The 23,817-nt window shown below is 55.6% G+C and overlaps 8 protein-coding genes across 8 annotated transcripts; 5 read left to right on the top strand and 3 right to left on the bottom strand.

Annotated features, from left to right (window-relative positions):
* Nucleotides 1–395: 395 nt before the first annotated feature.
* Nucleotides 396–3,702, bottom strand: GUITHDRAFT_103509 (hypothetical protein; the record flags this gene model as incomplete). Its single annotated transcript, XM_005837851.1, has 7 exons — nucleotides 396–436; nucleotides 648–720; nucleotides 771–864; nucleotides 1,048–1,302; nucleotides 1,416–1,448; nucleotides 1,546–3,620; nucleotides 3,667–3,702. 7 exons carry the CDS (start codon nucleotides 3,700–3,702, stop codon nucleotides 396–398), a joined length of 2,607 nt encoding a protein of 868 aa, XP_005837908.1.
* A 1,052-nt stretch (nucleotides 3,703–4,754) lies between these two features.
* GUITHDRAFT_103508 (hypothetical protein) lies at nucleotides 4,755–6,648 on the top strand (the record flags this gene model as incomplete). The annotated part of the gene is made up of 6 exons (XM_005837850.1): nucleotides 4,755–4,902; nucleotides 4,953–5,451; nucleotides 5,521–5,657; nucleotides 5,704–5,774; nucleotides 5,996–6,038; nucleotides 6,563–6,648. 6 exons carry the CDS (start codon nucleotides 4,755–4,757, stop codon nucleotides 6,646–6,648), a joined length of 984 nt encoding a protein of 327 aa, XP_005837907.1.
* A 192-nt stretch (nucleotides 6,649–6,840) lies between these two features.
* Nucleotides 6,841–8,583, top strand: GUITHDRAFT_103507 (hypothetical protein; the record flags this gene model as incomplete). Its single annotated transcript, XM_005837849.1, has 7 exons — nucleotides 6,841–7,371; nucleotides 7,569–7,714; nucleotides 7,800–7,884; nucleotides 7,966–8,009; nucleotides 8,128–8,176; nucleotides 8,232–8,307; nucleotides 8,540–8,583. The coding sequence occupies 7 exons, from the start codon at nucleotides 6,841–6,843 to the stop codon at nucleotides 8,581–8,583; spliced, it is 975 nt and encodes a 324-aa protein (XP_005837906.1).
* A 1,501-nt stretch (nucleotides 8,584–10,084) lies between these two features.
* GUITHDRAFT_103506 (hypothetical protein) lies at nucleotides 10,085–10,645 on the top strand (the record flags this gene model as incomplete). Its single annotated transcript, XM_005837848.1, has 2 exons — nucleotides 10,085–10,165; nucleotides 10,412–10,645. The coding sequence occupies 2 exons, from the start codon at nucleotides 10,085–10,087 to the stop codon at nucleotides 10,643–10,645; spliced, it is 315 nt and encodes a 104-aa protein (XP_005837905.1).
* Nucleotides 10,646–10,922: 277 nt separating this feature from the next.
* On the bottom strand, nucleotides 10,923–13,005 carry GUITHDRAFT_135006 (hypothetical protein; the record flags this gene model as incomplete). Its single annotated transcript, XM_005837847.1, has 15 exons — nucleotides 10,923–10,979; nucleotides 11,099–11,151; nucleotides 11,198–11,238; nucleotides 11,337–11,385; nucleotides 11,555–11,607; nucleotides 11,704–11,867; nucleotides 11,939–11,990; nucleotides 12,038–12,078; nucleotides 12,169–12,265; nucleotides 12,312–12,379; nucleotides 12,410–12,496; nucleotides 12,551–12,680; nucleotides 12,741–12,815; nucleotides 12,866–12,918; nucleotides 12,970–13,005. The coding sequence occupies 15 exons, from the start codon at nucleotides 13,003–13,005 to the stop codon at nucleotides 10,923–10,925; spliced, it is 1,056 nt and encodes a 351-aa protein (XP_005837904.1).
* A 1,274-nt stretch (nucleotides 13,006–14,279) lies between these two features.
* GUITHDRAFT_103504 (hypothetical protein) lies at nucleotides 14,280–16,188 on the top strand (the record flags this gene model as incomplete). The annotated part of the gene is made up of 13 exons (XM_005837846.1): nucleotides 14,280–14,438; nucleotides 14,500–14,577; nucleotides 14,627–14,821; nucleotides 14,870–14,950; nucleotides 15,103–15,181; nucleotides 15,233–15,287; nucleotides 15,422–15,531; nucleotides 15,578–15,620; nucleotides 15,672–15,757; nucleotides 15,810–15,930; nucleotides 15,988–16,037; nucleotides 16,089–16,117; nucleotides 16,171–16,188. The coding sequence occupies 13 exons, from the start codon at nucleotides 14,280–14,282 to the stop codon at nucleotides 16,186–16,188; spliced, it is 1,104 nt and encodes a 367-aa protein (XP_005837903.1).
* Nucleotides 16,189–16,621: 433 nt separating this feature from the next.
* Nucleotides 16,622–20,221, bottom strand: GUITHDRAFT_161748 (hypothetical protein; the record flags this gene model as incomplete). Its single annotated transcript, XM_005837845.1, has 22 exons — nucleotides 16,622–16,714; nucleotides 16,764–16,824; nucleotides 16,883–16,945; nucleotides 16,995–17,076; nucleotides 17,127–17,296; nucleotides 17,407–17,459; nucleotides 17,566–17,731; nucleotides 17,781–18,033; nucleotides 18,091–18,204; nucleotides 18,252–18,319; nucleotides 18,366–18,481; nucleotides 18,530–18,617; nucleotides 18,670–18,728; nucleotides 18,775–18,852; nucleotides 18,899–18,967; nucleotides 19,017–19,234; nucleotides 19,289–19,361; nucleotides 19,417–19,535; nucleotides 19,580–19,658; nucleotides 19,708–19,764; nucleotides 19,811–19,924; nucleotides 19,976–20,221. 22 exons carry the CDS (start codon nucleotides 20,219–20,221, stop codon nucleotides 16,676–16,678), a joined length of 2,385 nt encoding a protein of 794 aa, XP_005837902.1. The 3' UTR covers nucleotides 16,622–16,675.
* A 1,010-nt stretch (nucleotides 20,222–21,231) lies between these two features.
* On the top strand, nucleotides 21,232–22,436 carry GUITHDRAFT_62184 (hypothetical protein; the record flags this gene model as incomplete). Its single annotated transcript, XM_005837844.1, has 6 exons — nucleotides 21,232–21,342; nucleotides 21,392–21,469; nucleotides 21,518–21,739; nucleotides 21,789–21,911; nucleotides 21,956–22,066; nucleotides 22,248–22,436. Coding segments are annotated over 6 exons (834 nt in total), but the record flags the coding sequence as incomplete, so codon positions are not given.
* Nucleotides 22,437–23,817: the final 1,381 nt, after the last annotated feature.

The following is a 23,817-nucleotide window of genomic DNA, read 5'->3' as shown; positions in this document are numbered from 1 at the left end:
GAGGAGGAGAACGAGACGGAACGTGTCGGGAGCCACGTGTTGCTGCACGGAGGGATCAATTTCAATTCACAGAAGCTCCACCTGTTCGAGAGCCTACTGGACAGCAAGTGAAGTAGACGCTCTCGCTGTTGTTTATATGTACAGTAGGAGGAGAGGTGAAGGGAGGGGAAGGTCAAAGGAGGAGGAGGAAGGGAGTTATAAGTTTCCGTTCTGTAAGACATATGAGGTAATCTGTTATCATGTCAGAGGGAGTTGAACACAAAGGAGGAGAGGTTGGGGGGCTGGGGCAGGGGGGAGCGGATGAGGGAGCGGGGAAGTGACAAGATTGGAACAAGGGTGAAAACAAGAGGAGGGATGGGAGGAGGGGAGAGGAGGAGGGGAGACGAGGGAGAGGATCAAACCGGTTTCTTCTGAGCTCTGTTGAATTTGTCGGAGTCTGTTAGTTGCCAAAGTTTAGAAAGGAGAGAGGACACGAAGAATTGTTGGGTAGAGCGACAGAGCGATGTAGAGGCGGTAGGGAGGAGGCAGAGAAGGGTCGAGTAGGACGCAGAGGGGAAGGAGGACGGAGGATGAGGAGGAACAGGAGAGAGGCAGAGGAAGAGGAGGGCGGCGCAGGAGGAGGAGCAGGAGGAGCAGGTCAGCCTTACCCAACTCCTTGAGCAGCTGCCGCAGCTCCCGATAGTCGAGTCCAGCAGAGGCCTCGAGCTCCTTGAAGATTTCCTGCTCCATCTCACTGTCAGCTGGGGATGAGCTGAGGTCGGGTCGCGGACCCGAGCACGGAGAGGGTTGTTGGCGCAGAGGAAGGTGACGCCCTTGTTGTAGAGGATGGCGTGCTGTCTCTCCTGTTCGGCCTCTGTGGTGAGACTGGAGGGAGTCAGGTGGACAAACTTTGGCAGGAGGGGAGGGGATGAGGGAGGGTTGAGGGAGATGCAAGAGGAAGAGAGGAGAGGAAGAGAGGAGAGGAAGAGAGGTGAGGAGAGGAGAGGAGAGGAGAGGAGAGGTGAGGAGAGGAGAGGAGAGGTGAGGAGAGGTGAGGAGAAGAGATACCTCAAGCAGTTCTGCATGTAGCGGTCTAGCCATCGGCATTTCGCTCGCGCCTGCACCGCCTGGGCGAAGCACATGGGCTCCTCCTTGGCGGCAGCGACGAGCTGGTCCTGCTCCTTCCTCGAGAGCCGGAAGTTGGCGAGGGCGTAGTGAAACTCCTTGCGAGCATAGAACGCCTTGCCCTTTTCGTAGAAGTAGATCGCCCTGCTCTTCGGGAGACTCGTGGTGAGCAGCCCGAGCTCGTCGTTGTAGAAGAATCTGCGAGGCGTGAGAGGGAGAGGAGGAGGGAGGGGGAGGAAGAGGGAGGGGAGGAAGGGGGAAGGGCAAGGGGGAGGAGGGGGAGCGAGGGGCAGGAGGTAGAGGGAGCTTACTCTTTGCTGTCCTCTGCCAGTCTTCGCTCCCACCTGCACAGAACAGGATGAGGAGAACAAGCGTCTGAGGGAGAAAGCAGAGGACAAAACCATGAGGACGAGAGGAGGGGGAGGAGAGAATGGGACCAACCTGCCATTGAGGATGAAAGAATCTCTCATCTTCAGCCATCGCCTCCCGTCCCAGACGTCCGTCGCTGATTTCTTTTCAGGAGGACGAGGACTCTCCTCCTCATCAAGCTGGGCCTCCTCGTCGAACTCATCGATCTGAATATTCTTGTCCTGGCTCAACACCAGGCCCTCGCTCATGCCCCCGACGTCCACCGGCTCCTTCGCCGAGTCCTCTGGCGACCTTCTCGCCTTCTCGAAGAACCCCATCGAGTTCGACTCCCAGCACACAACTCTCTTGCACTCCTTGAAAGTTTGATCCTCCTGCTCCTGCTCCTCCTTCCTCGCCCCATCCGGAACCACCCTCGACAACTTTTCCACCACCTCTGACATCGCGAGCTTGCCCGCCTCTCCCCTCTCCAGCACCATCTCGACTAAGTTGCTGGTGGGCCTCAGCCCAGCCACCCAGAGCTTGTTGGCGTCGGCCGACAGTGCTAACACGATGGTATCATGGAGGTCGCCCATAATGTCCTGCTCGACCCCGTAGACTTCCTGGAAATCCATGTCGAAGAAAAAGTCTGCTCGCGCGTACTGCGTGTCCAGCTCCTGCCCGTTCTCCACCTGAATCTCCTGCACCCTCACTGAAGCGTCGATGATAGCGGGCCAGGTGACGACGTTGTAGAGGAGGTCCTCGAAGACCTCGTTCCCCAGCGTCTTATCCCCAGTCTTGACCTTCTTCTCCAGCAACTGCAAAGCTTCCAGGGATGTCATACCCCCACAAACTCCCTTCTTCACCAGGATCTCAGCAACGACGCCGGACTTGAGGTGCCGACATGCCATCACGTTGCCCGCGCCCGCCCCGATGACTTGCGCGACTCGCTCGGACGTCTCGTCCGCTGTCAAGGAATTCCTGGGCACTTGCGATCCGAACTCCATGAGTATTCTAATGTAAGGGAAACCCCTGACCGGCTCCTCTTCCACGACCTCGATCTCCCGCACCGCCTCCTTGGCCTTCTTGCGGAACAAGGAGAAGGAGGGGAAACATCCAGTCTTCTTCTTTGTCGTCTTCTGCGATGAATCTTTCTTTGACTTGAGATCATCGCCACCGTTGTGCTTCACATCGTGTTCGCTGGCTTGCTCTCCGACGTGTTCTAATGCCAACGGAACCCCTTCGTTCTTGTCACTGGAGTCTTCCACCTTGTCGGTATCTGCTTTCTTCCCTTTGGCCTGGCTCTCTTGCTGTTTCTTCGCGTCTTTTCCCTCTGGTAGAGTTTGATTCTTGTCTTCTCTGCTCTCGAGCTTCTGCTCGGCAGGAGCGGAGGCTCCTAGCTTGCTGCGCACCCCAACAAGTTGCTCTGGCTCTTGTTCCGGCTTCGCCATCACCGCCGACTGCTCCACGATCTCCATGGGGCGAATTTGACCACCTCCCAGTCCTTTTGAGACCCCGGCAACCAGTGCAGATTCTCCCGGGTCCTTATCGTTTATTTCTGTCCACACCACATGTTCCTCTACATAGCTCTCCACATCCTTTGTGTAAGTAGCCTGCACCTGCCCGCTCGATTTGGAATCAGCGACTAACTCATCGCCTCCTTCTATTCCTTGCGAAGGCATTTTCAGATCTTGCCAGAGGCCACTGGCAAAGTTCACAAGACTGCTCCACACTTCTTCTGACGTCTTTTCACCGGTTGGAGGACCTCCTGCATCTTCTGGCCCTGGCACAGGAGCAGGAGGAGGAGGAGGAGGAGGAGAAGAGCTCGCCTCCTCCATAGCTTCGTCCTCTTTGGAATTCATTGACCGCTGAACTCGATTCTCAGCCGTCGGGGGTGTAGATGGGGCAGGTGGCCCTGATGAATTTGCAGGAACGGACAGCTGGCCTGGAGACTCTTGGGCTGCTGGTGAGTTAGAGCCATGGAGGGCATCCTCAGCAGCTGCATCATCCGCCTGACTCAGAGGAGGAGGTATAGGAAGTGCAAATTTGAGAGCATCAGCTGACTTGGCAGGGGGGGCTTGTTGATGTTGGGGAGCCGGAGCCGTTTGCACGGTGGAGCCTCCGACAGAGGCGAAGCTTTGCGCCATCTTGATCCAAGATTCCTCTGATCCCTGGCCATGAACCGATCAGTCAGGCAGGAGCATGTGGAAACCTTACCCCTGCGGCATCATGGTTGATTGGGCTGCGTTTCATCGAAGCACCCTGCTCACCGATTATCAGATCATCTTCCTCTCCTGGCCCTCTTTCCTAGACTCGAAACACCTCCTCCTGTCCTCCTGTCCTCTTGTCCTGTCCTGTCCTCCGCTCCTCCTGTCCTCCGCTCCTCCTGTCCTCTTGTCCACCTGTCCACCTGTCCTCCTGTCCTCATCTCCTCCTGTCCTCTTGTCCTGTCCTCTGTCCTGTCCTCCTGTCCTCCTGTCCTCCTGTCCTCCTGTCCTCCTGTCCTCTTGTCCTCCTGTCCTCTTGTCCTCCTGTCCTCTTGTCCTCTTGTCCTCTTGTCCTCCTGTCCCTCCTGTCCTCCTGTCCCTCTTGTCCTCCTGTCCCTCTTGTCCTCCTGTCCTCCGGGCCCCTTCCTCTCCCCTCTATCTCTCCAATCCACCGCTGCTTTCATTTTTTTGGTTTTCAAAATTCTTGCCAGACTACTTGACCAACTCCTCCATCCACCACCCCTCCACTACAGCATGGGAGGGACCTACCCCCTTGGCCCGTTTTACTTCGAATTGGGTACCCTACCCCTTAGCCTAAGCACAAACCACACCAGGGGTGGGGTGGGTCAACAGTACAAAATCGACAATTCGCGTGGGTGGGTGGGTGTCACACGGGTACTTCTGATGAGAAAATGGGGGGTGTGAAGTGACATTTTTGTTAGTCTGATTTAATGGGTAGGGGGTGGTTCAACGGGTGCTACACTGCTATGGCTGCTGGGAGAAGCGACGAGCATGTCTTGCAGTAAGTCAAGGAGGAGGAGGAGGAGGAGGACAACGGGAAACAGCAGGAGCTCTAGGAAGTCGAAGACAATCTCAGTTGATGACAGCTGTGATCGGTTGCATGAAGTATCAAGATAGATGTCGAAGCCTTGTCAAGCTTAGATGGGGTTTGTAGCAGAATAGAAGCTTTGTAGGATCAGATATGCAGCATGCTGCTCGCAAGGGGAGGATCGTGCGAACGTGGTAGCAAAAGAGGACAAGAAGATGCAGGACGAAAAGTCTCACGAGGATACTTTTGTTGACTAGCCTTTTGGTTTCATGTGCAAACTTGGAGCAAATCGAGGGGTTGTGATCGGATTTTCGGCTGACATCATTGTGCCATGGAACAGGATTATCCACAAGTGCACTGGATGGATCGTCAAGGACAAGAAGAGGATAGAAACAGAGGGAATATTCAGAATCAGCGGTAAGGGGCTTCGCTGCCCTTCAATTTTCCTGTGAAAATGTTTGTCCCAGGGTCCGTAGCAAAGATCCAAGTGCTCGTGGAAAAGATGCAGAAGGAGATCTCCTCCTCCAAGAATCGCGTGGAGCTGGACAATGAGGACGTGCATACGGTAGCAGGGGCGATGAAGCGAACTCTGATTGACCTGGAGCCTCCCCTCATCACCCCCAAGATCTTCGACGACCTGATCGAGGCCATCTCCAACTCCGCGAGCATCACGCAGATGCTGTCAACCTTCCGGAGGCTGATCTGCTCACTCTCCGAGACGAGGATCGAGATCCTCCGCACCGTACTGCGCTTCCTGCGGGAGGTGGTGAAGCACAAGGTAGAGAACAAGATGAGCGCTGCGAACCTCTGCAAGGTCTTCGCAGCTTCCATCCTAAGGCATCCAGACAGCCTCAAGACAGCGCTGAATCTCGGCTGCGGGAGGCTGCCAAAGGTCGCCCTTGCGCTCCTGGTCTCGGACTGCATCTTGGAGTCGACGTTTCACCCGGAGGAGATGAGGCCTTGCAGGTAGCGAAGCGGCGGCAGAGGCGATGAGGACGTTGATGATCCCCCCCCTCCCCCCCACTTCTTGCACAGGGACGGCGAGCTCGGGGACATCCTAAGTCACGAGTTCCACATGTTCGACGAGGTTTCGAGCCCAAAGTTTGAAGCGAGGAGCAAGAGTCCTCCCACCTTCCCTGTGGCGTCCAAGGCGCAGGACGAGTGGGAAGACGGTTGGCCTTGATGCGTTCACGGCATGCTTTCGTGACTCGCGTGCAGTGAAGTCGAATCGAGCTTCCAGCGAGCCTTCGTCGCCAGGGTTCAAGTTCAACTGGATGGCACCCTGGCAGGTGGTAACCGACAACCTGCGATTCCCTCGGATCAGTTCAGGCAAGTCTCCTCCCTCCCTCCCTCCCTCATTCCTGCTCTTGACTGGAGGTGAAAAGATTTCCTGGGGATCAGCATGCCCTGGGATTCATCGGGGGAGGCGTCGAAGAAAGATCGTAAGGAGGTTCGCAGTCCGTCGGTACCTGCTCCGGCCTGGGGTGCTGACGACAACGATGTTCTACAGGATGACGTGGCAGACTCAGAAGAGATTGTACGTCAGCATGCTGGTCAGCCATCACGCCAGCTCCGCTCCTCCATGTTCCCTTGCCTCTTTCTTGTCCTCTCCTTCTCGTGCTCCGTTGCGATCATGGTTCTCCGTTTTGTTCTTCACCAGCAACCTTCCTATATTCTCCCATGTCTTGGAGCTCTCCTTTTCACATTCCGCCTGCACTCCAGTTCTCTTTTCATCCTCTTCTTCTTCTCCCCTCCTTGTTCTTTTTCTGTCCATCTCTTCCTTTCCTGTTCGGTCCTGTGCTCGTCCCTTTCCCTTATCACCCTCCTGCTCCTGCTCCTGCTCCTCTCTTTCCTGCTCCTCCTCCTGCTCCTCCTTCTCCTCTCTTTCATCGTCGTCGTCCTCCTCCTCCTCCTCCTCCTCCTCCTCCTCTCTTTCGTCCTCCTCCTCCTCCTCTCCTCCTCCTCTCTGCTCCTCCTCTCCCTCGTCTTCCCCGCTCCTCCTCTCCCTCGTCTTCCCCCTCTCCCTCGACTTCCTCCTCCTCCTCCTCCTCCTCCTCTCACGCATCTTGTCGAGCAGGTAGCTCTAAGATCAAGGCACGAGAGGGTTCGGAGGACTCTGACGATTTCGAGGATGTTGGGGCCAGTCGGGGAGAGTATGTCTGAAAGCAGTAAAAGTCCACCCCACCCCATCTTTTTGTACCCCCACCCCTATCATTACCATAATATGTAGTTGTACCCATTGAATCCTAACGACATTTCCTATCGATTGGACCCCTTTGAAAGTGATTTGGCGTATACCACCACAGGGTCGTTATCACCCCTACCCCTTCTTCACGCAATGTCAGTTGTCGGGGCATGCTGAGCATATTTGGCAAGAGCCGGGCAGCCAAGGAGAAGGAGAAGGAGAGGAGGAGGAAGGAGAGAGAGGAGAACCAGAGGATCACTGTGGTGAGGCAGCTGAGAGATCAGATCGCCGACGCTGTCAGAGTCATCCAGCTCTTGCTCGCAGAGGATGTCCCTCCTGACGACGCATTCCAGCAGCAGAGAGAACTGTTCAAGCAGGCGATGACGAGCCTCGAGACGGACGGGATGGGGAAGGCGTTCGACGACGAGGAGAAAGAGACTCTCAAGAGGCTAGAGCAGCATGAGATCGCGGCAGAGACAGACGCGGAGAGGTATGCTGTGACATTCACGGAGGAAAAGAAGGATGAGCTTCGGCTAATGCGCATGAGGAGGGAGGTGAGAGGAGAGATAGATAGTGCCAGGAGAATCGTCTACAGGGCAGAGAAGCAGTTTGTCCTCAAGAGCAAGGGTGATGCACTGTTTGCAAAGTCTGTGAAGGCGATCGACGCCAAGAAGTTCTACCAAGGTCGAGTCTTCTTCGACGTAAGTTTCCAGTCCTTTCTCCTGATCTGATCTGATCTCATCTGCTGTGCTCCCCTTTATTCCCCTCCCCTTATCTTCTCGGTTCACCCTCCTGCTCCTTCCCCTCCTCTCAACTCCTCTGTCCACCCACTGGCAGTGCCTCCATCGCGCTTGGTTTCCTGCATGAGGACGTTGTTCACCTGACGCCAGTCGTTCAGGAGGCAATGAAATGCTTCACCGACAGCGGGTTTGAGGCGTACAAGAAGTCAAAGATGGCCTTCACTTCTCGAATATCCACAGAGTCTGCCGTCAGCATCTCGCGCGTCTGGTTCGGGCATGTCGGCAGAGTGGAGTTTCGGAAGACGTGAGGAGGAGGAGGAGGAGGAGGAGGAGGAGGAGGAGGAGGAGGAGGAGGAGGATGCTTCAGGGGTTGTGAGCCAGCGTTGCAGGAAGTGGAAGAACGAGCTGTGGAGGATAGAGGCAGAGTCCTTGTTCAATGCAATCGACACGTCGGGGGACGGGATCATTTCAAGGGTGAGGATTCAGACGACTGACTCGTCGTTGTTTCGTCGGTTATATCAGTTCTGCTGCCCCTGACGTCGTCCATGCGGGCAGGAGGAGCTTCATGACGGACTGACTAAGGCTGGTTTCTCCACCAGGTATGACGTCGATCCCCGCTCATCCTCGGAAGTAGCAGCTCCCTGCTTTGATGCTGCACACCACGACGCCGCGACTTCATCTCCTGCTCCTTGACGCCTCCTGACCCGTCCCCACCAGCGAGATCGACAAGATGACCAAGGAGATGGATGAGGACGAGAGCGGCACGGTGAGGGGTCGGCTGTGAGGTGAGGGGAAGGGGGGGGTGAGTGAGAGGCTGGCAGATCGAGAGGTCAGAGTTCATGAGCGCGATGAAGAATGCAAGCCTGCAGATCAGTGGGCAGAAGGATATCAACGAGGGTAACCTCTCCTCCTCCTCCTCCTCCTTCTCTACCTCCTTCTCTATCTCCTCCTTTTCCTCCACCCGCTGTTCCTCCTCTTTCTCCTCCTCTGCTCTTCTTTCTTCTCCCCCTCCCCCTCCTCCTACTTCTCTATCTCCTTCTCCGCTCCTACTCCTCCTCCTCTTCGTCCTCCACCGCTCCTACTCCTGGTCCTTCTCTACCCTTTCCCTAACATCATTTCAGTGCTCCAGGTCTCTGGGGGATCGGCAGGGCCCAACAAGACTGGATGTACTGACTATGTCTTCAACGACCTTCACTTTGCTGCCAAACTCCTCCTCCTCCTCCTCCTCCTCCTCCTCCTCCTCCTCCTCCTCCTCCTCCTCCTCCCCTCTTCTCCTGTCTTCTGCTTCTCCTGCCTTCTGCTTCTCCTTTCTGCTTCACCTCTTCCTCCACCATCTCACTGGACATCAGTCAACAGAGTCAAGATCCCAGTAGATGCGCCGACGAGCTCAGGGGCGACTGCCCTGCACTTCGCGGCGACTGAGGTGGGACGACGGGAACAGGGAAGGGGGTTAGAGAAGAATAGCGATAGTTGGAGAAGTAGCGAGGTCGATCGGTATGAGGCAGGCAATGGTGAGGAGGAGAAGAGATAGAAGAGGAGGCAAAGAAGGAGCAGAGGACAAAGGCGGAGGACTGAGGGAGCAAGGGAGAGATAGGAGGGAGGGTGAAGTGGAAGAGGAGAGGAGAGTGGGGGAGTGGAAGGGGAGGAGGTGTGGTGAGGAGGGAGGAGGCAGCGATCAGGAGATGCAGGTGAGTGACGGGCAGGGCAGGGAAACACGCACACAATCTCTACACTCATCTCCATGAGTGCGGACCCAAAGGCTCGTTCAAGGTAGGAGGTGATATCCCTGCGTCCATCAACTGACTGTCTCCTCCTCCTCCTCCTCCTCCTCCTCCTCCTCCTCCTCCCTCTGTTTCTTCTCACCTATCGCCCTCGCCCTCCCGCAGTGACGGCTACACGCCGCTGCATTGCGCAGCTACGAGGAACCAAGTCAGTGCGATCCAAGAGCTGTTGAAACTCTGTGCCGATCCGAACCAGATGGAGAAGCTGTCGCAGGTTGTTGAGCAAGAGAAAGCAGAGAGGAGAGGAGAAGGGAGGAGAGGAGAGGGAGAGGAGAGGAGAGAGGGAGGGAGAGGAGAGGAGAAGGGAGGGAGAGGCGAGGGGAGAGGGAGGGAGAGGATAAGAGAGAGGAAGGAACAAAGGCAGGAAGAGGGCCGAGGAAGGTGGGTGGGAGTGAGAGGGGAAGAGCGAAGACAGTGCGAGTGTCGTGGCAATGAAAGGGGAGAGGACGAGGAGGACAGGGCAAGAGACGATGAGGGGCAAGGACGTTAACGGCAAGCAGGCTACGCCACTGCATTGGGCCATCAAAAATGGAAGCTCGGAAGCTGTACATACCTCCGTTGCTCCCCCTCCCTCTTCCTCTCTACTTCCGCCTGTCCCGTCCTTCCTTCTTGTCCGTCTTCCTCCCAAGAATCATCATGCTTCACTATATCATGCCTTCATTCCTCCCCTTCCCACTGTTTCTTCTTTCCTTCTCCACCTCCTCGTCTTCCTCCTCCTCTACCCTCTACCTCCTCGTCTTCCTCCTCCTCTACCCTCTACCTCCTCGTCTTCCTCCTCCTCTACCCTCTACCTCCTCGTCTTCCTCCTCCTCTACCCTCTACCTCCTCCCCTCCTGCTCCCCCTCTCGTCACTTCTCGTGCAGGCACTTGTCCTCCTAGACGCAGGAGCGAAGATGGAAGCGCGAGATCGTCTCCTCAACACTCCTCTCATGTACGCAGCGAGATACGGCAGACTGTCTGTCCTCGAGAAATTGGTATCCCTACCTCCTCATGCATCTCAGCTGATAACCACTCCCTCCCTCCCTCCCTCCCTCCCTTCCCCTACCTTCCCCTCCCTACCCTCCCTCCCTCCCTCCCTCCCCCTCCACCTCCCTCCCCTCCTCCTCCTCCTCCCTCCTCCTCCCCTCCCTCCCTCCTCCTCCCCTCCTTTCCCCTCCCCTCCCTTCCCCTCCCTCCCTCCCCTCCCTCCCTCCCCTCCCTCCCTCTGATTCTCGTGGCAGTTGCTCATGGGGGTCACGGTCAACGCTCTCAACGCGGACGGCAAGACTGCGCTCATGCACGCGGCGGAGGAAGGAAAGGCTGCATGCATGGTGAAGCTGCTGCGAGGAGGAGCAGATCCTCACCGCAAGGTGTACGGGATGGATGCGATGGCGCTGGCCAGGACGAGGGGGCAGGTTGAGGCGGCAAGGGTGATGGAAGGCTGGATGGAAGAGGAGGAGGCACGAATACGGTGAGGTAGGTGGGGAAGAACGAGGAGCTGGGAGACATGAAGTCGAATGACTGCTGCGAGGAGACTCGGATATGGACAAGACACGTGAGGGAGGAGAGGAGGAGAAGGAAGGGAGGGAGGGAGAGGAAGGAGGAGAGGGAGAGGAAGGAGGATAGTCGGGAGTAGTCGAAGGAGGAGCAAGGCAAGAATCGGTTTGATGAGTTATGATTATGTTTATATGATGCGACGGTTGTTGGCCTGTCAAAATTTTGGCTCTTGCGACGAGCTTGTGGAGTTGCCAACTAGATGACAACTGTGGAGAGGCTGCCAGCTGGGGGAGACACGCGAACCCGGGGAGACTGTAAGAACAGTCAAGGCGAGGAGGATAAAGAGGAGGAGGAGCAGCAGCAGGAGCAGGAGTGAAGGGAGCAGGAGACGGGAAGGGTGGAGGAGAAAATGCAATGATAGGAGCATCCACCAGGCTGGCTCTTGGAGGAGGAGAGATGCTCCTGGAGCGCAAGACCGCGAGCTCTGCGATGATGGTCAGTAAAGCAATGCAGGAGGGCAAGAGCAACACCTGCGTTGCGAGCAGCAACGGAGATTTCAGCTTGAGCCAAGCTAGCAATAACGTTCACCGACGAAAAAAAACAGGAGGAGGAGGAGGAGGAGGAGGACAGAGAGTTGGGGAGCGGAGGTAGATCATGACGAGAACTCACCGGGAGGCTACAGAGTCAACTTGCGAGGGGCGAGGAGATGTCGTGACAACTGACCGACGAAACACAAGGCAGTCGACGAGGAGAGGAGAGCAAGTTCATCAGCCGACAAAGGACCGGAGAAAGGAGGAAGATTACCCGCTGCTCTGGGAGACAAGGGGGCGACCGGCAGGGCAGCTGCGTGCTGTCAGAACCTCTACCTCCTGTCAACAGGGATGTACCTGTGGTTGCCGCGTACGGCCAACTTGCGTTTTGAGCGACACTCCACTCGTACCTAACGGTACAGTAAGACGTGGCAAGGACGAGATCCAAGCGGATGGACGCGAAGCAAGGAGGAGGAGCAGGAGGAGCAGATAAGAAAGTTGGAGACCTTCTCAGGCGTTCTTGGAGCACACGGACTTCCTGTTGGAACCTCAGGATCATGAAACATCCTTCTTCTCTTCCTAGAACCTCTTGCGCGTGCTTCTCGCGGTCCTGCGACTCCTGGAGAGCTCGGGCGTGCAGATCGCACTTCCTCTCCAACTCCGACACGGTCTAACATCAACCTTCAGTGAGCAAAAGGGGAGGTGATGGAGGGAGGAGCAGGAGGAAGAGGCCAATCTCACCGAAACGAGAAGGTTGTCCTTCTCCCGCACCTTCTGCTCGAGGGCATCATTCCTGTAATCATCAGTCAACTCACATACCTAGCCTCGCAACCTACTCACTTGAACTGGAGATCGCCGTTGATTCTCCTCAACTCCATGATCTGGAATGCAGTCAACTCCACACCCATGCCCTCCATCCTCTTCATCTCCATCCTCCTCAGCACCTCCTACTCCTCTCCTCCTCCTCCTACCTGCTGTTCCAGATTTTGAATGTCCTGAGTCAGGCGCATCTCGATGCCCTCGTGTTGCAGCTCGACAGTCACGTGGTCGTTGACGGCTCCTCGCAGCCTTCACGTGCCTTCAGATGGTGGAGAGATAGTCAAGTCATCATCACCTCTCGTTCTCCATTGCAAGATCGTCCGCAAGTCCCTGCAGGACTGCAGACTGCACCACCCTGTTAGGCTGGGAGCAAGTTGCGTGCACCAGCCTCACCTGCTCCTGGGTCGGCCGGATGATGCGCAGGGCATCCATCTCCCTCCTCTTGCTGTCTTCCTCCATCACCTTTGCTTCATACGCCTCCTGCCATGGACGTCAGACCCCAACGATCGTCCCCTGTCCTTCTCCTCCTCCAACCTTCTTGGCGTTTTGTAGCTCGCGCTCTAGACTCTCACAGCGAGCTCGCAGGTGCTGGACCTCGAGGTCACGGGAGACCTCGTAGGAGACGTAGGGGTAGCCGAGGCCTTCAGGGAACACCGCGACGCTCCTGCTGGCTCAGTCAAGTCCCCCTCCTCCACTCGACGCCGAGGATGAGGCGTAGACGCACCTGGCGTAGTCTGGAACGAGGGTGGGAGTGACCGAGCGTGGGACTGAAGCAAGAGGATCTGTAATCATTCTAGATCTGCTCGAATCGGTCAACACGTGATATCAACACAAGTCGTGTCCCTTCACCTGTTAAGGCCCAAGGACAACGTTTCAGCTTCAGCTCGAACTTTGGCCAGGTTCTGCACCCAGGCTCCAGTAAGTACCCGAACCATCAACAGCCATTACCTTACCTTGAGGATTCCTTGACGTTCCAAGCTTGTGGACATTCACTGCACACCAGACAGCGTCACGATATCGGGCGTCAACTCGTCGTCAGTCCACGAAGAAGTTTCCTCCAACATCCTGAAATCCGTGAATCGCCTAAAAGCACTCTCGTTTCTCTCCTCTCCTCTACCTTGGCTCGTCCTCTCTCTCCTCCTCTCTCCTCCTCTGCTCTCCTCCTCTCTCCTCCTCTCTCCTCTCATCTCCTCAGCTTGCCATCTTCCCCTCTCTACCGCGGTAAACTGGCCCAGGATCGATGACCCTCCTCTGGTTCCGCCCTATGAGCTTCGACTACCCCCCCCTGCCTTTGATATCTAACGTGCACCTCATCTGCCGCTCCATGTATACACCTTACCTATTTTTACATAGGGTCTGACTTAAAGAATCTCTTATCCTGAACCCTTTCTTTTAAGGTTGCCCCCGTTCGGATTCCGGAGCTTGACGGGATCTTCGCATCCGAGCAGAGTCTTGATAATGGGGTAGGGGGTTCTAAGATTCCATGAACTACCCGTTAGTTCATCAGGAAACGTCTGGGAAAAGACAGGTGGGGTGGACACGATGGAAAAATGTTCTCGGACTTGATTCGAGCCGAAAACGAAAGAGGTATTTCAATATTTGATATGGATATATCAATTTTTATGCAAAAAAATCAAAAATTATTTTCGGTATGTGAGCAAGTAACCGTTCGACCACTTTTGACACTTAAAACTGTGGTTTTACATTAGCGACTGAAACGGAAATTAAGATCCGTTACCGTAGTAAAAGCCGCCGTAACGGCCCGGGTTGCCTTTCATCGTGGCTAGTATCGGGGCCGGGCCGGGGCCCGGGCCGGGCCGCTGAAACAGGCGGCCATTCGGAAAGTGTACGTGAAAAGTTGAAATTTACAGGGAATAATCGAAACATTGCTAAATATTTCATTTGAAGGTTTGGAATTTATCCATGAACTTTGCTGTGGCGGCGTGTTGGCATCCTACACGCGGCAGCCGATGCTGAGAAGAGGAGGGTTGAACGGGAAGAGGAGGAGTAGGAAGCAATCAACGAGACTGTGTGTGCGCTTCTTATCATGTAGACCGACATGCATGATCATAGCTTTCCTGTCCCAAAGCTCTGTGTCCACTCTCGTTGGCAGGATCTGAATTTTCTGCAGATAAACATCACACGATACAACAAGAGCCTCTCCTTCCTCCTCCTCCTCCTCTTGATCAGCTCATTCACCATCCTTACAGCTGCTCTGCGAACCCTACAGCCGTTGGCAACTCAAGCACGTAGTTCTCTGGCAATGGCGAGTAGAACGAAGCAGAAGAAGTCGTCTACCACAACGCAGAAACCTGAGACGAACAAGTGCGACGTGTCTGGGCTCATCGACCCTAATGCTCCATATGTCGATGTTCTCAGTTGGAACTTGGATGGTCTCGGCGAAGGAATGCGGCCTCGGGAGGTGAGCAGCTCTTACCCGTGCTCTCATTACCTTTTGCTCCTTACCAATACTTGTATCCCAGCGTGCTGGTTTGGCAATGGAGGAAATCTTCGACAACACCAAAGATGGGAGAGCTCTTCCTGACGTCCTCTGCTTTCAGGTGGGAAAGGCACCATGATCATTTCCTCCTCCTCCTCACTTTAGGGCAGGAAGTCACTCCGAGCACCATCGAAGTGCTGCATGCCAGGCTTGTCAGGAACGGATATGTTGATGTTGAGGAGGCTCGAATCCCGGCCGGGCGAGAGATTCCTGGGAGTTACTTCACCAAGATGTACCTCCGGCAAGCAGAGGGGAGGACGAGGCGACTGAGCTCGTTCAGGCAAGATTATCCCAGCAGCATGCAGGTTGAGCGACGAACAGGGTGCATGCGAAGTTGACGAGCTGAGAATCAGGGAAGAGACTATCTCCAGGCGGACATCCATGTGCCCTTCCTCGGAATGGTGCGAGTAGCGACTACTCATCTAGAGAGCCAGGTGGACAAGCTGCTCCCTCCTTTCCCCCCCCCCTCTTCTCTCCTGACGGATCACCCCCCCCCTTCCTTCCCTTCCTCTCTTCCTTCGCACTTTTCCATCCCTTCATCCTCTCTTTCTCTTCCCATCCTTTCCCAAGATCTGATTGCCCCCAGTCGCCAAACTGGCAGGTCAGAGAAGTGCAGCTGCAGCATGCTGTAAATCACCTGGAGCAGGTGAAGGGGAGCGAGCCATGTGCGATGTAGCGTTGCACTGTTCCTGAATGACGTTTCGCTCGTTGCTCAGGCCTTAGCCTCCTCGTGGGAGACCTCAACCTGTCAAAGGCGGACGAGAAATACTTGTACTGCTTCCACTGCCGCTAATCCCACTGCTGCTGCTGATTCTATGCTGCTGCTGCTGCTGCTGCTGCTGCTCCTCCTCCTCCTCCTCCTCCTCCTCCCATTGTATACGGGATTCGACGCTGACTTTCCTCAGGCCTCGGATCACTCGGACGCTCATAGATGCCTTCGGACATGATCCCGTCCCCACGTGGGATGCCATCAGAAACGTCAACGTGCGCCGCATGTTGGGCTTGCAAACATCCGGTGAGGGAGGAACGCGAGGCGCAGGAGGAGGAATCATGGTGAGCAGGAGGGCCCCGCTGCCGGTTCGATCGCTGCTTCTTCCGCAAGAGGTGGGGAGATGCTGGGCTGCAGAAGCGATCCTCTGACGAACCTGAATGCAGCATGGAGGGTCTCCAGCTCGTGCGCACGTCGTTGGTGGGGATTGAGAAGGACGCGGAGCTAGACCTCCATCCCAGCGATCACTTCGGTACGAGGAAGCAGCTGCTCGACTTGCTGCAGCTGATCACGGTCTCGGGTAGGGATAAGGATGAGGTGGGAGGGCCCGGCAGGCAGCAGGCAGGAGGTCGTGGGCAGCGACAAGGGTCAGTCGGCTGCACCAGCAGAGCCTGACGTGGAGGAGAGGAGACGTCTGGCTCTGAGGTGCTCCACTCTTCCGATCTCTGCTGGCTGGCCAGCTGACAAGATTCCCATGGTCAGAGCGGCAGAAGCCCGGCTGAAGGGGGAAGCAGCAGCGCGCAGTGGAGAGAGTGAGTTTGACACTTGAAAGTCATTCCTTCGTTGATATCTGATAGAACCAGAAGACTCCATGACGCCAGCGAAGCGAAAGGTGAAGGAAGTTGCAACTGTCTCTCCCTCCTGACCCATCATGGAAGCATACAGCCTCAGCTGAAGAAGTAGTTGACCTCACAGAAGACGACTGAAGGGTTTCCCCTCGTCCAGGGGCCCCAGCACGTCCTCGTTCCCCCAGCCTCGCACGTTCCCTAGTTAAGGGCGCTGACAGACTCGTCCGATCTTACCGCTCGACCTTCCGCTGCGATGCTGCAAAGAGGCCTTCAGAGGGTTTAAGGGAGAGGAGAGCGAGGACGCGCGTGAATGGGAGGAGGAGACGTGGATGTTGCTTGAGATCAACTTGTCTACAAGTTTGCGAGAGGGATGAATCAGACTTTGAGCCTTATCGTCCCTGAGGCAGGTTCGGGAGGAGCAAGACCTCGGACTGCTCCCTGCCACTCGACTTCCTCGATCATGAGCTGTGGTATCAGCGGCATGCTTGCCCCCTGAATAATACAGGAGAAGAGAGAGTCTAGGTACATATCACACTCAACAATCAAACGAGTTGAAAACGAAAGAAATAATACAAGATTGCAACAACATGGAGATTTCAAGTTCACGATGAAGAACTTGTGCGAAAGGTTCTCCCCAGAACCTGAAACCAAGAATGTGAGGCGGCTGGAACCGAAGTATCTGTTGCAAACCGTCTTGAGGACATTGGCATCTGTGAAGCCTTGAGCAAGCCTGATTGATTCCAGCTCTGACCTGGAGGGAGCAGCTATCAGAACACTGACCGTTGAACCACAACCCGAGTGCTGCTCACATGGTGTCTTTATGATCTGTGGGCTCGATGATATCAAGTGACCACAACTCATTCGACGCATTCCTGCAACGCCTTGTCAAACTCTTGCCTCCTAAGATGATGTTGAGATGACCTCGTTGCGTAGAGATCACTGTCGATGCACATCTTCAAGTCGTAGTCTCCTTGCTGTGAGGGAGAGAAGTTCTCTTCATCCCCTGAGGTGCTCTCAGTGGGGTGAAACTCAACAAGACATGCCTTGGTTCACCTGTCTCGTTCCATCGAACTCTGCAGACCTTCTCCTCCTTGCCCCCCGCATCCTCAACGGTGAACACGTCGATCACCAGCCCTGCTCCGCCCCCTACTCCCTTGTCCTTCCGCCTCTGAACGAGCAGCCCCACTTGAGGGTACGCATCTCTCCCGACCACCCAGTCTTGGCTGCATCAGCCACTTAGCCAGCAGCCACGTCATCGCCTCTTCCTCACCCGACAACGTCTGGAGCTGCTCTTTCCTTGCCGCCCGAGCGTGTCCCCCCCATCAGTAGGTACCTGAGGTCAGCAGGCTCAGGCTCCTCCAGCTCGCCTCCCAGCTCGCCTCCCTCCTACCTCGTCATGGTCCGGAACACTTTAGCGTCATAGAAGGTATGACCGTGCGAAATCACAACAGACTCCCATGCTCCTGGTAGCAGCAGTCACTGCAGGCCCGACCTCTCCCTCCTGCATGCCGGGAACGTCTCCGAAGCAAGGAGCCGACACGAACTGGACGGTCTGATTGGGGCAGAGCATCCACTCCTTGCGGGCGTCTTCACGATCGTCGTTGGCGTTCACTTTAGAGTAGATCCTCCAGATCTCCCCCGTCTCAACCGCCGGGTACCTGCCGCATCCTCGAGCCTCACGGTCACTCTCAGACACTGCAGGCTCACCCCTCGCTCGGAGACTTGGTGAAGAAGTCGACGAGGATGAAGCGGACCTTGATCTTGAGGTCGGCCAGGAGCACCTTGCTGGTCTTCCACGGCAGCACGTTCTCCACTGGGATCTTGCTCCATTTCTTGCTCGACAGGCACAGCTCGTAGACCTCTCCGTCCTCGATGCAGGAGCAGTACACCTGGTGGCTGGTGTGCAGGGTCTTGAGGCTGAACCCCTTAAGTGGCGGATCCCCTTTCACCTCCTCATCTCCTATGATCACATCCCCTCAGCAACATCAACCTCCCTCCTCCTCCTTCCTCCTTGGACCTTCCTGCAACGTAGAGACCATGGCCGCCACTTGGCTCTCCCCGTGCGCGATCAGCTCACTCCACTTGAGGTACGTCGATGAGTTCCTCGAAATGTCGAGCTTCCGGACGTCTCCTACCCACTTGTCACATCTTGCTCCTCCCACACTGCTCTCCTCTCACTCCTCTTGCTGCTGTGCGTGTTGCCCCCCGCAAGGTACAAGAACTCGCCGCTCTCAGTTCTGCGGTGCCTGCCATCCATCGGTCAGGACAGCACACGTCCTCGCAGCAGGTTACAGCAGTATGGCTGAGCTGGATCCAGGAGGTCGCTTCCCATGAACGCCCTTCTTCCTCTTGATTTCTCCCTTAGCGTTCGTTATCTGCTCGGCCTTTGTGTACAGAGTCCACTCGTTCTTCAACATCGATCAATCTGTCAGATCAATCCTCATCAACCAACTTACGGTGTCGTAATCGTATGTCCACAGGTCATCGTAGAATGTCTTGTACTGCCCGCCCCTTGTCTTCCCTCCGAACAGCCACAGCCTCCTCCTAACTCGCAGCTCATGGCATGATCCAACAAGGATGATGATGTTGAGCTCACTTGGCGTAGCAGAGTGACGGTGCGTCCCTTGCACTCGGGGCAGACTCAGCGTTGAAAACCTGACGAGGAGGATGAAGGGAGGAGGGAGGAGCCAAGAGGATGTACGTGTATCCTGCTCCATGTGTACAGCAGTATCCCTGGCACAGACGTGTTGATCACTCTCCCTGTGATCGCGTCTTGAACCTTGACAGGCTCGTCACGCTGAGAGGATAGCGAGCAAGGGTGGCACCTGAAGGTGGATGGTGTACCTAACGTCAAAGCTCCTGCTCCAGACCTCGAACGTCAACACGTTCACTTCCTGGTAAGATACCTCAGAGGCAGATGAAACATGGCCTTCTCTCGCTCACCACCCCCTGCACTGAAGTCATCTCGGCATAATACTTGACGACTATCGGATGCTTGTCGGGAGGAGGATAAACACCGGCCGGCTTCAGCTGCTTCCAAACAGCATGCATGTAAGGAAAGTCCTGGGACTCATAGAGAGCTTGTGCGATTGGCTGTGTGGTTGCTTCTTTTCTTGATCGCTCAAGGATGTTGTGAAACCTGTATTCGATGTCTTGCCTCCCTGGTAAACAGTTACAGGTCAAGATGATCGTTGTAAGGAACACTTCAAGTTTACTTTCGAAACGCCTCTGTCTGATTCTGAGCTTATTCATATCATCTTGAATCTTGTACTGCCGTTCCAATTCTCTCTATTCACATGCAAAGCTCACATGAATGATCGGGTACAACCAGGCAGCAAGTCACCTCCACGAAACGCTTCTCTGACTCTTGCCTCGCTCTCTGGAGCTGCTTCTCCACCGAAGGCAGAACCAGCACAGCATTGATGGGAAATGAGATGCCCTTCGGTGCAACAAAGATAAAGCCTGACCCACATATGACAAGACAGAGCTTGTGAATGTTGCTGTACCTGCTGGCCCGAAACTATCGGCACTGCAAAAGGAGCATGTAGTGTACGGTAGCTCAATGCTCTGATGAGTTGCGGTGACCTGTTCATAACATGAGAATTGCCGGAAGGAGAACATCAGAAATGCTCACAAGCGTTATGGAGCTTCTCTCAGCGGGGAACAAGTCGTATTCGTTGATTGTCTTTCTCTGAACGCAAACTCAACAAGGTTCTCCGATGCCTCAGTCTGTTCACCTCACTCTCAGACACCTCCACTCTTATCTTGTACCCTCCGTGCTTCCCATCGCTGCTGTCCCACCACGCGAACCGGACGACAGGACGGAGGTCGTACCTCACCTTCCATACCACCTGCGCAAACTCTCACAACAGCTCAGCTGGCAAGAGGTCTGCCTTCAAGACGAGCTGGTTGTTGTAAGCTTGTATGAGCGCCAGGTGCATGTCCTCGACGTCTGGGCTCTCTGGGGCAGAGCAAGACAGAGGCTCCTTCTCCTCCAAGAACCGCGCATGTCTGCCATCAGGCTTGTCGCTCTCCCGGGGTTGATGGAGCCTCTTCAGCTGCTGCATCCTGTCGACAGCCTCGAGCCTCTCGACTGCCCCGAAGGTTGCGACGTCCTCCCCCGCTCTTCCTCCAGCCTTGCCCGACATGCCCGTCGTCTCACTCTCCCTGCTCCTCCATGACAGCTCTCCCGCGCTACGATCTCAACGACAGCAACTTGCAACTGTGCTTGATCAGAGGTTTTACAGGAAAGTTTTTTTCGTTGCGGCTGCTCACGATAGAAATGCAGGGAGGGCTAAGGTAGTTAGCGAGAGAGGGAGAGAGAGTAGGAGAGCTAAGGTAGTTAGCAAGAGAGGGAGAGAGAGTAGGAGAGCTAAGGTGGTTAGCAAGAAGGACAGAGAAGGAGAAAGATCATGTGTGGGAGGGAGAGAGAGGTAGAGGGTCAGAGTGCGAGGGAGTTGAAATGAGTCAACGAAAGGGGGGGGGGGAGGGAAGGAGGGAGAGATGGTCGGGGCACGTGTAAAGCTCTCAAGCAGAGTACCGTGTGTGATAGCTGAGTTGACTCGTTTGCTAAGAACCTCACATCCTGTCCAGGTCGAGCATCGTCTGTTTCAAGCCTCGTCGCCTCGTCATCACGTTGGGTCTTCCCGGCCACCAGCGGGTGTCCCGCTGTCGGGGTGTGAGCTGGTCCTTGAGCCTCGTTGCCGCTCTTGTGCTCTGCGTCTGTCAGGCTACAGTAGAAGAGGTTTCCCTCCGCCATTGCGGCAGAGCTGCGGTCTTCCTCAACGTTGCTGTACTGCGAGGAGGCGGTACCAAGAAAGGGAAGCATTATCAGCGCAAGCTCGAGGCAGAAGCTGAGAAGCGTAAACGCATCCTGATGAAGAAGAAGCAGGAGGAGAAGAAAGGGCCCAACAAGGCATCGCAGAAAGTGGATGTGAATGTGCTGAGACAGAAGCATCGGTCGGGATTTGAATTCTCCGGTTCCTTCCAGGGCTTTGGAAGGAGTGCAGACAGGGAGGAAGGAGATGTGGGGGAAGGGTTGATCGCCGAGGAAGGGTTGGAATCGGGCAAGGAAGCGAATGGAATGCAGCGACAAGAGGTGGACTACGAGTCATACGTGCATCAGACCGAGACAGAGGCAGAGACAGGAGGCTTCCGTGATGGCTCTCGCAGGATGTACACGGGGGCGCTGAATCGCATCCTGAATGAAGCAGATCTGATCCTGGAGGTGCTTGACGCCAGAGATCCTAACGGATGCCGTACAAAGCAGGTGTTGACTAGCTTCTTCTACAGCTTCTCACTGCCGTTGGTTGATGCAGATTGAAGATTTCATCCACAAGAAACGCCCTGAGCTGAAGATCATACTCGTTCTGAACAAAATCGACCTAGTGCCCAAGGTACAGCTTCTTTCATTATCAGTTTGTGCCTCTAATTGAAGCAAACAGAACGTACTTGACGACTGGATGAATTACCTCAAAGAAGAAAATCACGTCGCAGCTTTCAAGGCCGCCACTCAAGTTCGGAGAGGAGACTCCTACGTCCATTCTAGAATCCAAGTCAGCAACGCAACGCACGGGCAGTTGATGACTGGGAACTGCGTCGGAGCAGAAGAGCTCGTGAATATGATCAAGGCCTTGACCAGACAAGATTCAAGTTTTGGCGGGAAGGTTTGAACGCTTTCCAGACGGACCGTGGGGATTCACTTGGTATCCTTAGGCGAGGGTCAACGTGGGAGTTCTGGGGATGCCGAACGTGGGTAAGAGTTCTATCATCAACAGCCTCCTGCGCACTCGAGCGGCTCAGACGGGAGACAGAGCGGGGGTCACCAAGACCCTCCAGGTTCCTCTTGACTCCTCGACTGGTGGGGCCTCACACGCTCGAAGAGCTTGCACTTAGAGCGAGGAATAACCCTGATCGATTGCCCGGGGGTTGTCATAGAGGCAGGCCTCTCGGAAGCTCAGCTGGTCCTGAGAAACTGCATCCCCATCGACAAGGTCGGCTAGCTCCGGGTTACGAGAGATTAGCACTGACATTGAGCGAAGATAAAGGACCTCCTTGCTCCCATGCAAGATATCATCGACAAGTAGCTCTCAGGTTCTCTCCGCTTTCACCTGAGACCTTGCCAAGGTGCGGACATGAAGTCTTGATGCAGAAGTACGGGATAGACAAGTTCAGGTACGCCCATTGACTGCTCATCCGCTCCCTGACATTTCTCAGCAACTACCAGGAATTCCTTCAGGCGCTCGCAAGAGTATGCACGGCTCTTCACGCGACCACTTGACACGTTGGCAGAAACGAGGGAAGCTGTTCAGGGGAGGAGAGACTGATGTTGAGACGGCCGCGCGTCAAGTGCTCAAGGACTGGACCAGGCAAGGACCACGTGGATGGGTGACCTCGTCTAACAAGTAGAGCAGCGGCAGGTTGCGATATTACTGCCTCCCGCCCGTCAAGAACGACCGCAGTCACATCTTAGAGACTGAGGTGGTGACGGAGTTTGCGAAAGAGTTCAAGATCGAATAAACCTCACCGTCTGCTATCAGTCAGTTTCTCCTTCCAACATCTCGCGCTCTCAGGCCCTTTGACCTGCCGCTGCCGCTCTTTACAGTCAGTGGGCCCATCCGATCGTTTTTTGTTTAAGTTTCTCAGGACATTAACCGGCGATCGGCCCTACTCCCCCTCCCGGTGTCTGCACATGGGCAGGGCTTGCTAGGTAGGGAGCAGCAGCAGCAGCAGCAGCAGCAGCAGGGGAGGAGGTGCAGGAGGAGGAGGAGGATGGACGACTTGACCATCAACAAGCGCATCGAGTACCTGGAGGCTCTCCATTACAAGAAGCCTGAAAGACGCATCGCCCTCGAGTCGTCCAGCGAGGAAGATTCCGTTAGAGACGAGGACGAGGACGGGGGCGGGGACGAGTCTGCCGAGCAGCTCCCCAGCAGATCTCTGAGAGGTGAGAAGGCTAGAGGAGAGTCTAGATCGTCTGAGGGAAGCGTCTAGATCATGGGGACGCCAAAGGGAACCCGCCGGCCTCGAGCCCGAAGGCGATCAAGACGTTGATCAGACACTTCGAGGACCGGGCTCGCATCAAGGGCTCTGACCCCCCCCGCCGCCATGCAGCGACCGTCGGGCAAGACGGCGCGAGGGAGCAGCACAAGGGTAGATGTGAATGATCTTGTTCGCTCGCTGAAGGTGGTTGTGCTCAGAGTTGTCTTCGTGGGAGAACCCCAGGTAAGGCAGGGAGTGCTCATCGGCAGCCTCCATGACGTAGTGAAAACCTTTCAGGCTCAGCGGCTCTAGCGACGATGGACACGAAGAGGACTGGATCAGAATCAAGAAACTGCAAGGTGACTCCCTCCCTGCTCCGCATCACAACTCCCTCACAAGGCGAGCAGGGGACTTGAAACGGTTGGAGGCTGAGGATCGAGAGCGGGAGGAGCAAGGAGGGGAGGAGAGAGAGAGCAGGTCAGAGCAGCAGGACACGCAGGAGAGTTCCAGCACAGAACGCTCCTCTCTCGCTTCTTCGCACTTGCAGGACATCGAACGAACCGCCGGCGTCCCTGTCAGTTGCTCCGAGCGTCTCCTCCCGTTGCTGACGGTGCGGACCATGGCAGATCTACCGAGTGACAGGGAAGTACAACCTCCCGATCCAGAAGAGGAACTGGAACTTTGACAAGGTTGACAAGGGGGAGTGTTTCGACGACACCAGGTGCGCGCCCTGGTCCAGCCTCCCTGCCGACTGCCTGACCCA

The sequence above is a fragment of the Guillardia theta genome, assembly GCF_000315625.1.
Source record: "Guillardia theta CCMP2712 unplaced genomic scaffold GUITHscaffold_13, whole genome shotgun sequence".
NCBI classification, from domain to species: Eukaryota; class Cryptophyceae; order Pyrenomonadales; family Geminigeraceae; genus Guillardia; species Guillardia theta.
Note: the sequence above shows the minus strand (reverse complement) of the source record. Positions and strands in the feature narration are given on the sequence as shown.